This window comes from Zerene cesonia, chromosome 11 (assembly GCF_012273895.1).
Source record: "Zerene cesonia ecotype Mississippi chromosome 11, Zerene_cesonia_1.1, whole genome shotgun sequence".
Classification (NCBI taxonomy): Eukaryota; Metazoa; Arthropoda; class Insecta; order Lepidoptera; family Pieridae; genus Zerene; species Zerene cesonia.
Window position 1 is genome coordinate 3,709,380 of NC_052112.1, and position 12,171 is coordinate 3,721,550.

The following is a 12,171-nucleotide window of genomic DNA, read 5'->3' on the forward strand; positions in this document are numbered from 1 at the left end:
CATATTTCAAAGTTAATTTCAACATAATATCAAAAATAACAAAGCTAATAAAAAACGTTAAGAACCTTTCATTGTTATGGCAACATCGCTTATAAGCGATAGCATACTTCTGTTACGATTTCCAGTTCCGTTTTAATTTATGTGTACATTTCGCAAAAGAATAAATGATAATTCTTTTCTGAGCCGACTACCAACCGTACAAAAACCTTAAGGACCTTCTTCGTTCCCAAGAAAGTTAAGCAAGCAATGTATTTCGATGTCATTTCACAATTTCGTTTAAGCTACAACACAGGGTTGTACAATGAAGAAAGTAAGCTATGCGTTATTCATACAACAATATAAAATTTATCATCGTCACGATTAAGACATTCAAAAGTGTCTCTGGAGACAACTCATCAAGCTTGAAGGGGAAGATTATAGCATGAAAGAGCTCAACAATACTCTTTTAATTTGTCATTATGCAGCAATAAAAACATCATAAATGCGAGCTACAAAAAAGTTCAGGGCTAACAAAAACCGCGCGCTGGGGCGAAATTCGCAAATCATGCCGACATAATGATGGCCGCTTGAAAAAAATTTAAATATCAAAAGGCCGGACGGGGCACGGTAATGGTTTAAAGTCATTTTTCATTCGAGTCATCCGTGAATCAGAAATGAAAACGGTAGCCATCGGCTCCGCTTCCATTACGCGGCTGACGACTCTGCGCTCGATTACAATTTCGCAGGTCCATTTTCCAATTATAGAAGTACATTTATTTTAAACTAACTCCCGCCATGATTTTGTTCGTGTTTTCATAACACTTTGATACCCGGGCTTCACTTTCTCTCCCTATGCGTATTTCGAGCAATAAGCTGTATTATCTCGCTAAATAACAAAACGATTTGCTGCTAAGTTTGGCGGTGAAAGTTTATCCGCCGAATACAGATACATTCGTATTTAATCTCGTTAATCATAATTATATAACACATCGATGCATGAAGATTATGTAAGGTAATTCAATGTGTGGATCAGACGCTGAACAATCGAATTAAAAGATAAGAGATTTTTGTAGATTTCGCATTTTATAAACAAATTAATTGTAATGTAATTATATCCTACTAAAAAGACATATTTATTTTATATAACTTTACATAACAACTTTTCATATAACTTTATATAACAACCACGTGACTAATCGGCTTGAACAATTTAGATGAAGTTTAGGAACATTTCTGAACTGAAAAAGGTAGTTAGCGTGAAATTATATTCTACTATTTATAGGACTGATAAGAATAAAAGAGCGATATTTTTCAAATTGTATATTTACAATGTCCCAATTGCTGTAACAGTCTTAATTAAATTTATAGAATTATTATAACACATTATTTATTTTTCTTCTTCCTAGTATAAGTATCGACGGGCGGCAACCCACTGTCAAACTCACTAGCTGTGTGCATCGAACTCTGTTTATTGGCTATTCGGGTTGCGAAAGCGCCGGGCTTCATTTTAGGGAATCTGAAAAGTATTTAATAACATTACACAACTAGAATTGCTAAAGACGTACATATATGCGACCTTATAAATTCATAAATTAGTACAATCAACAAAAAAATCTTCAAACGAAAAAAGTACAAATGGTCAATATGTAATATTATTGCAAAAATAGCTACGTTATAGCTCACAACATGATTAACCTTGCTGACTGTATGTTTGTCCTTACTAATTTACTAATCCTAATATTTGGACCATTGAGCGAATTCATTTTCATTCTTTACTAATACATTAAAGAGAATTATTAGACTTAAACATACCCTGGTCTCTTCTTTTGTTCTTCATCCTTCACAGACAATCTGTTCATGGGTTTTTCCCTCTTCAAGTTAGGATCAGACCTGGCCCGTTTCGCGAGAGCTGCGGGCGTCTCGCGTAGGGCGAACGCTTTCGCCGCGTGTCCTAGATGCAAGTGTCTGGCATCTAGATAGGGTCTAACGTCTCGGGGATATCCGGAATAGAAACGCACCCAGGATGTGAACGCTATTGAGAGAAATGAGTATCGTCTATTATTAAATAAATTGCGCAGAATGCTATAGGAACGAGAAAAATAGTAACTGATTAATATTGCCTTTTTACTTTTCTAACCCTTATATCAAATGCAAGCCCCTTAAAGATTACGTAATTGATATCTATTTTGTAGAACCCGTGCAAGAAAATGAAAAAAATATACTGTTATAGTATAATATACTGTATACGAACTACATGTACGAATAAAAAATCTAGAACCGCATATAAAACTATTACTTTAACTATTATTAATTATATACTCATGTTTAGAAGCAATCTTTGTTTTATTTTCTAAGATTTAATATTTGATACCACAATTCATAAAACATGGTTTTTAAGTGTTTTAAGTCCCTCTTGACTAATATCCATTAAACTTTTAAATATGCTAAAATGCGTCTTTAATTTATAATTTATTTTATTTATCTTCTTTATATATCTTAATCAATTCGGATGACGCAGATCCATTTGTTAGTATGAGAACATTTAATGCTAATGTTAGCACTTGATTCTAAAGTTAATTAAAGTAAAAACAAACTGAACAAAAAATTAGGACAAAGCGTCTACACACAGTCTATGCATAAACACGTAGTTTTGAAGCAACAAGGGTCCACAGAGTGCCCCATGATGGGCGCTATGACATAATCAGCAATGACCCTCAGAATGCTGTTATAATTAGATACGCGATGGATGCATCGCGTGGGCAAATAGGAATTTTACGAAAATACAGAACTTTTTAAACCTTATCAAATGGTTCAAGAGTGTTATGTCTATCGATATATTATATTTGATTTAGCCTTAGAAATAACAACGAAGTGTCAAATTTACATCACAGTTCGTATGACGTTTAGCGCCCCCAAAACTAATTACTATTATTAATATGAGGTATCTATATCAGCAAAAACTGTTATGTACACTTAAATTGAGTACATAAAAACATATCATTGAGGAAAATCAAATTACTATGCGTGGAAACGGATCTCAACTACCGTGTAGCAATTAAAAAAAGATACAATTCGTAGCATTTATTATATATTATAATATAATATACGATAGAAAAAAAAATAAAAACATTATAAAATACAGATTAATTTAAAGATCTGTCTAGGTATATTAGAGATAACATTTACCCCAACGGTAATTTTCTCGTTATTATAATAATAATGTATACTATGCAAGAAAAAGTAAAAATAATAAACGATCTTATCGAGAAATATAATACTATATGTGCATGTTATCGTCGGATTTATTAGGCTAGTATTTTTTGTTTTAAATTTAGTAATAGTTAAAGGTATGAACGGTATACTCCAGCTCCGCCTGCACAGAGATGGCCACTCACTGCACGCATGTGAGACCTGGAGCTACCGCGCGCAAAGCTTCTAGAACCTTCGACTTACCAACTGACAAAACATAACTAAACAATACTCATCCCTGCTAGCCCGTGCCAGCCAATCCTTGGAAGAGTGAGCGGTATGCTCCAGTTTCCACCGTGCGCAAAGCTTCTAGAACCTTCGACTTACTAACTGACAAAACATTACTAAACAATACTCACCCCTGCTAGCCCGTGCCAGCCAATCCTTGGAAGAGTGAGCGGTATGCTCCAGTTTCGCCTGCACCGCGATGGCCGCTCGCTGCACGCTCGCCGCGTTCGGCGCCACCGTGCGCAAAGCTTCCAGAACCTTCGATTCGTCCGTTTGGCGCAACCTAAATAAAACGTTGTTAGTCTTTTCTAATACTGTCGACATCCATGTATGATCTTATGCTTTTTTCATTTATTACTAAAATACCCATTTGTTACTGGACTTACGTTAAGAATGTAACGAAATCTAAGAAATGGGATGAATCATTCAATCTACCTCATTACAAGAAATTTACAATTTTATTAAGATGAGCGCAAAATTATATACAAACCTGATCCTTTTTTGTTCCAAATGCCTAACAAACTCGGTTTCACTCGGCAGCAGGAACATTATGGCAGCGCCAACTTGGGCCGCCCGGCCTGTGCGTCCAACCCTATTTAATCATACATTCTTCTAATTCATTTACGCTAATATTTTAAAGAGAAAATATAAGTTTTGTATTTTAAATGATAAATCGAAAAACTATTTAACCGATATTGAAAATGTCCAAAATTAGTTAAAATCTAAATAATGTAATCACGACAATTAGAGAATAGTTAATTTATCCATATTTACTGTTAAATTTAAAAATAATAATTGGAATAATAAACGTCTAATAAAATAGAATAATTAATAATTATGTTGGGTATGCAAATATACAGAATAGCATAATTTTGATGTATATTAAGTAAAATAAATAAAATAACCAACGTATATAATAATGTTTTTGACATTAATAATAATTAATAACTTCGTAAAATACCTGTGCACGTAGTCTGTAGCCGAGGCGGGTGCACAGTACTGTAATACAAGATCCACGCGCGGTACATCTATTCCCCTTGCCGCTACGTCCTAAATATAATTTTAAAATTCATACAAACTGAACTATACGAATAAACCACATTCAATGTAATGTTAATTTCATATCGCTTATGATATTTCGATCAATTCTTCGGAAAAACAGAGTAAGCAAAACCTGCTATATTTTTGAAGATCATCCCCTAATAAGCGAGTGAATGAGGAATACGAATTGTGCATATTACAGAAAAGAAGATTAAAATGTTTTAATAATATATACATATATACAATAAAGTTTAGATTAATGATAATTAAGCTACAAAGGCTGAATATAAGAGCTTTATACGGTGTAATAGGAAACTAGGCGGTAGCACCCTGCTGTGATCGAGATTGGAGAGATATCGTTTTTTACAACTATTTTTTCCTTACTCTCAAGTAAAACATTTTATAACTCATATTGTACTATGCAAATTACTTTATAATAACCGTCAAATTGAGAATTTTTACAATGTTTTTTTATTATTTTTAAGCGAAGTCATCGACGAAGCAATTTAAAAATTAACAACAATTATTTTGTCGAAATATGCATCTTTTTGCAACTTCCCAAAAAATACGATACTTTACCATTGGTAATTTATTATCGAATAATAACACTTCCTTAAAATAAAAGAATTTTTTTTCACTTAGTTTCGCGCCTTTAAATTAAATACATATTACTTAGTATTTTCTTGTGTTTGATTTTACGCGAGTATTATACATTTAGAAATTAAAAACTTTTTAACGGATTTTAAACGCGATTTTTTCATTATATTATTAACCCGACGTTTCGAACACTTTACAGCGAGCGTGGTCACGGGGAGACTCCCCGACTTTTTAATTTCTATACATATTACTTACCGTACAAAACAACACTCCCCTCCGAGCAGTACGGAATTGCTTGAAAACTTCCATCCTCTGCTCATGCGGCATCGAGCCGTGCAAACTGAATACATCCACATCCATTTGCATAAGACCTCCTTCGGCTGGAGCTTCATAGTCTATTTCAAATTCCGAACCTGAATCTTCTGACGATTCCTTTATAAAAAAAAAAAAAACAAATAAATAAGGTGTGATGAAATCAAAAACGAACTAAAAAATTTTTTTCGATACTTATGAATACAGGAAAGTTTTAGAGCTAATTACAATGCTTATTTCTTATTGACCAAATTATTAGTTACTTCACTTATAACGCAAGAAGATTAGATTTATATCCGCATGAATTTAGGATAATAACAACTGATTTTTTTTGAAATCGAGGCGTAGAGTTATTATTTTTACGAAAACTCATTTTAAAAACTGAAGAAAACCATTTTTTTTTATATACCTTCTCATCTCCATCGCCTCCTTCCGTTTTCCTCTTTTTAGCTTTAATATCATTTTTAATTTTCTCTTGTTTACGTTTTTTAACGTCTTTACCAGTTAATACGGTTTCAATTAGTTCTGAAAAATAGTCAACCATCTCCAATGTTGCCATGAACACAATCATTTTCCCGCCTTTTTTATTTAATATACAATGTTCAACTATAAGAGAGCATAGAGACACAAGTCTCAACTTCATGGGTACAACGAGGAAGGTTTGGTTAACTGTCGCTGGTAGAACAAGTTCATCTTCAACGATGGCTGTTTTAAGAGCGTTTTCAAACATACTAATCTGTGGCTCTGCTATTTCTTTCTTTTCATCTTTTTCTTCTTTTACTTCTTCAACAGCATTCTTCACGTTTATTTCATTTTGTACTTTAAAGTACTCATAATCAGAGTCACTGTCGCTGTCATCAATGCCATTGTTTGTGATTGCTTGTTTTTCGCTATTTTCTGCCTTTACAACATCTTTAAATATATCAGGATGATCGGACCCATTAAAAGCTTTAAGACCTAATGAAAAAGCAATTATTATAAAATTCATATAATAAATTCATATATCAAAAATTAAATTTAATTTAATATATACCTCCTCTACTTTTGACCGTCGTTTCTTCCTTTTTGGTAGCTGATTCATTATTAATTGTTTGTTTAGTATCTTCAGTAACAGCAGGTTTATCACTTTTAACTTTTTTCATTTCGTCATTAATTTTTGCAACTTTTTGTTCATTATTTGGTTTAAGTGAATCAGCTACAAGCACTTTACCATCCGATGTGTCGACGAAAACGGGTTCTTTCATTGTTATTCCAGCCAAATTTTCAACGGCCTAAATATTAAACGTAATTTGTTAACGAACATGAAAATATAAGAAGCACCAATGATATAATATGTATATCCGTTTTTACCTTAGTTAATGTTGCTGATAACAATATGGTTTGCCTTTCCTTAGATAAAAATATGTCAGTTAGAGGATGTTTTGAATCAGTTTCCTCTTTATTTGATTGATCCTCTAAGCTTTCGTCTTTTTCTGGTGGATCTTTTTTAATAGTTTGTTTGACTAAGGCCATCGGGTCATATGTGGCGGCTTTCTTATGATCTTCGATAGCTTTAACTATTGCTGCCACATCTTTTTCATAACCCATATCTAATAATCTATCTGCCTCATCTAATATTAAACATCTATAATAACAACAAAAAAGGGTAAAATCTATGGAAATTCAAATGATGAAAATTTTTTCTAGAAATTATTATTTTTTTTTTTCTAGTTTTGTACTTTAATTTAAATTTTTGTTTCTTACCCTGTTTTAGCAAAATTTAAGGAATGAGTGTGCCTTAAGTGGTCATTTATTCGGCCTGGTGTGCCTACTAATATACTCAGGCCTTTCCGTAACCTAGCCTTTTCAGCTTTTCTCTTTTGTCCACCACTAAGCAGTCCAGGGACAATCCATATGAATGGCTAAAATTTATAAAGCTACTTTGAATTTAAAATTCCTTTAAAAAAAAAAATTGCAATTTTCTTATTTATTACATAATACAGCAGGTGTAAATTATTTTTTTAAAGCTGAGGCTGTTATTGATAAGTTTTTAGCCTTAATACATATTCATTTTTAAAACAGTCAAAAATTTCAATAGTATAACACCTTGTAACATTAAATAAATATAGAGTGATGAAATGGTAAAAAATATTTAAAGATTTTTTGTAATGTTTCATCACAATTCAAATGGAGCATGAAAACAAAATATGGACGTGAAACTGAGAGAATATAACAGTTTTTTTCCACTAACAACAAATACAGTCTTTAATTATACCATGTCAAGAGCAACAAAGTACCACTTGCAAGTTAATTGAAATTAAAGGATATTTAAAAGAAAGTAGTTAATTTCAAAAAACATAACAAATTTTTTTGTTACAAAATAATCATTTTTTTATAAACTATTGTAACAGAACATTATATCGTTGCCCCCTTTTAAAACCAGTCACAAACTGATTTTTTTATAGTTCAATCAGGTTCCTATTAACAGAAATCCTAAAAAAGAGTGCCTATTCTAAATTCATAGCTGGTATTTTTCATACAGTACAAAAAGCAACCATAAAACTAAAAAATTTATATATTAATTACAATTCAAGTTTAAGGCATATAAAATGCATACACAAATTTGAGCTACAATTCAATATAAGTTGTATTAATAATGCAATTTTTGTATCATGTTTCATATCAGTACATGTTGTCAATATGGAAACCACATTCACAACGCAGTGTGAGACAGCCTCTAACAAGATGGACAGATGAACTGACTATTGGCAGGGCTCAGACTGCTGGCAATCGGTCATTTTGGAAATCTATGAGGGAGGCCTATGTCATCTAATATTAGATTGAATTGAAGGGCTGCAATTGTAATGACAATGATGATGAAACATATCATGGAATGACAATAAACAACATATCATACAAACCTTTGTAAGCTTAACAAATAGCTCATATGTTTGCACGGCAAGTTCTCTAGTGGGTACAACTACCACTGCTCTTATACCATTGTGCCGATTTATTTTCGGTCTTATAGCCTGTAAGCCTTCAATAACGGGTAATGCATATGCTAAAGTTTTCCCAGAACCTGTTTGGGACCTGTTATAAAAAAATCCAAGTAACAATCTTGTATTTAATTTTATTAGCATTCAAGCTTCGGGCTTCAGTCGTTCAATTAATATTTTAAAATTACTAGACATGAATAAAACTTCAATTTCGATTTCATAATTTACTGCAAGTTCTGCCATCTAACATTCTTTCTTAGCTTTCAATATTTACCTCCTATTTCAAAACTCAAGTTAATAAAAAAAAATTAATTCCAAATTTACATATATTTCCTTAAAAAAATAGAAAAAAGCAATAGCAATTTATAAATTCACTAGCTGCGCCCCATGGTTTTACCCATGTAAGTCTGTTCCCCTAGGAATATCGGGATAAAAAGTTGCCTATATATTATTTCAGTTGTCCAGCTATCTACGTATCATATTTCATTGCAATCGGTTCAGTAGCTTTTGCATGAAGACTAACAAACAAATGAGTACACATATACATACTCACATACTTTCTCATTTATAATATTAGTAAGATAATCATATCTTTCACAGGATTCATACCTGCATTTTTTTTTATTGTGGCTGGCTCAGACTACTGCCCTAGTCACAAGCCATCTTAGTAATCAAATTTCATTGAGTATGAATAAAATTTTTCAAATAAGAATAATCTGATTTTTTAGTAAAAAATGAAATTGTCATGATGAAATTGTCTTTCCCACAAAAAGAATATCACTATAATTCAAGTATGATAAGTGGAGTAGGATTTTAGTTTTAATAATGGCTTATATATACCTGATTAAAACATCTCTTCCTTGCAAAATAATAGGAATAGCCTTCTGCTGGACTGTCATTAATTCACTTAAGTTCAAATTTTGTTTAAGATTTGCAATGCTGTGAGGATGAATATTCAAGTCCGCAAATGTTGTACCAGCGAACACTTTTTCTACAATGGGCTTTACTGCTTTTTGGCCAATTCGAGGGACGTCTGGGTTATTTTTAAACAGTGATGATATCCAGCCTCCGCTCCTCTGTTTTTGTTTTATCACCATCTCATCAGTAACTTCTTGGTAATTTTTCCCTTGGAACTTTCCTTTATTTTCCGCGAGATCACGTAAATTTATCTCGAGATCATTACTTTTCTTAGCAGGACTCTCTGGGTTTTGAATCTTCGATCCAGAATTGTCTGTATATTTATCCGTAAATTTTCTAGGAATTGCATTTTGTGGACGTTTTCTCGCCATTATCTTCCCCGAATAGTTTGGTTTAGAAACAAACTTATATTCATTAACATTATTTTGAATTGGTTTATTTTTACCATTATTTTTCTGAAACAATACATTATTTTAGTATAAGGTATGACACTACACGGCCGCTCAAATTCGTTATGCGTTTACTTTTTTCGTTGTTGTTATATTAAGTTGTAAATCTTCCATTTTTTAAGAATAAAGAATATGCTTTCAGGCCAGAACTCTAAAGGTAAAGGAGGTTATATCCACGCTGTCACACTTTGTTTACAAATTCCCACAGGTTGTGTATGTCAATTTTGACAACTGGTTGACAATTGACATAATATGACATACAGAGCATGCGCATTGTGATTGGAAATCTGCCTGCCTATAATTGAATATAGTTGAATACATTTATTACTGTAATTTTGGATGGTAGCTCTTATCTACGTGTAACTTTGAATTGAACTGGTTTGACGATTTTCTTTTTATTTACTGAATATTACGTAACCACATCATCGTAATACAGTTTCTACTATTTTTACAACGTTATTACACATCACTTTTCGTTATATACAACAATTTCAAACATTAATAGTAATGACTCTACTAGTGACCCGAGCTGCTATCAACATTGCGTTTGTAGCTCGGGCTCCTCGGGTTTTTATTTTGACTAAGGTTTCGTTTTGAGAAATCACAACAACAACATAGGTAATATAGATCAAATCAATATAAATGATAGACTGCAATGACCACAATACGGTTATGGTTTCTTCAAGAAATCTTTGTGAGCAGTAAGGCTTATCGACTAAAAGCTTACACGCGTGTTTTGTGATGTGAACTTCAACAGGATCACGTGCTGACACGTGCCGACAAAACATTACTCTATAGAATCTATGGGGTAGAATAAATATTTAACGTTTCGAAAACCATATACCTATATAACACATATAATCCCCCGAAGTACATTGCGAATGCAGTCATTAATCAGAAACCGAAACCATTTAGTATGCACAGTATAAAATGATGACAACATTGAGTTAATAATACATATGTAACTTTTTTGTCTACAAAGAAAATAGGTATCTTTCCTTAAATTGGACTTTAAATATTTATTAATCAGCTAGTTATTTCAAGAGGAATTTTAAAATACCAGGACTTAGGTAATATCACTAACTAAATCACAAAAAAATACAATTTAAACTTCATCAAATTTGCCTTTGAAAAAGATAGCGGACAAGACACAAATCACAATCAATCCGATAGAAAAAAAATGTAATCCGTACACTTAGAATTCAAACATAGTACGTACACATGACGAGGGTCGAGCCCAGAGGTGTGAGGGCACGACGTGATTACCGCCGCCTGCTCGGGACGACCCTCGCTTGGGTCTATATCGCAAGGATATTATGAATTGGGATGAATTCTGTCTTTTTATATTTGACATGTTGCAGACATACCTAATATAAGTTGTTTAGAAGATATCGCTGACCGCTGTCTTGGCCTGTTGCGTTTCTGTTGTTTGATTAGTCAAATATTTGATTAACAAGTTGTTATGAATTGAAAAATAGCAGGCCGACACAACATGCGTGCAAAAAATAAATCTCTTTCAACAACAGTAGGTGAATATAGATATATATGCGAAATATACTTATATGCGAAAAAATGAACTCCACACTTTTTAAACATAATAATTCTATTTTAATTAATACTAGCTGCGCCCCGCGGTTTCACCCGCGTAAGTCCGTATTCCGTAGGAATATCGGGATAAAAAGTTGCCTTTATGTTATTCCAGTAGTTCAGCTATCTGCGTACCGAATTTAATTGCAATCGGTTCAGTAGTTTTTGCGTGTAAGAGCAACAAACACACGCACATCCTTACAAACTTTCGCATTTATAATATTAGTGGGATGATAGGTAATATCAACTGAATATGAATTTGAATTCTTATGTAATTTACTGTTATTACTAAAACGACATCAACGGAGCTCTAAGCTCTAAGCATTTTGTTGACAATAAAAAAATACGTATCATAATTTACTCACATGACACAGGCAATACAATAAATAACGGCCACCTAAGGTAACGAATAAATAAAAAATATACGAATATTTTGTATTTCAGTTAAATTAAATCCTTTCAAATGAATATACAAAATCGGTACCTTTAATGTATCATTTAAAAAATTTGGTTACGCGCTAGTCGGACAGACGGCGAACAGCTCTCCCGTTTACCCTTTAGGTGCGGTATCTCAAAAATAAACAGATTTACACTGACGCACAATAAATAACGGACTTATTACTATGAGTATGTAAGCGATTTTGAAAACAATTTTTTATATTCGAGGTGAATAAACTATGCGCCTGGGCAGCTAAGTAAATAATAAAGTTGAATCCGTTTATACCTATCTTAATTAGTATTAGGGTTAGTAGTCTGTATTGATATCATACAGTAACTAAGAAATATTTTTAGTTGCCAACACTAGTCTAAAATGACTGAATTATATATTTTTTATT

At 32.5% G+C, this 12,171-nt stretch overlaps 1 protein-coding gene across 1 annotated transcript; it reads right to left on the minus strand.

Moving 5' to 3' along the window:
• Window positions 1–1,308: 1,308 nt before the first annotated feature.
• On the minus strand, window positions 1,309–9,968 carry LOC119830293 (probable ATP-dependent RNA helicase CG8611). Its single transcript, XM_038353254.1, has 13 exons — window positions 9,824–9,968; window positions 9,222–9,754; window positions 8,307–8,475; window positions 7,150–7,307; window positions 6,757–7,030; window positions 6,440–6,677; window positions 5,816–6,363; window positions 5,350–5,526; window positions 4,418–4,506; window positions 3,947–4,048; window positions 3,588–3,739; window positions 1,792–2,011; window positions 1,309–1,495 (listed from the first exon to the last, which is right to left on the minus strand). The coding sequence occupies exons 1-13, from the start codon at window positions 9,860–9,862 to the stop codon at window positions 1,363–1,365; spliced, it is 2,832 nt and encodes a 943-aa protein (XP_038209182.1). The 5' UTR covers window positions 9,863–9,968; the 3' UTR covers window positions 1,309–1,362.
• Window positions 9,969–12,171: the final 2,203 nt, after the last annotated feature.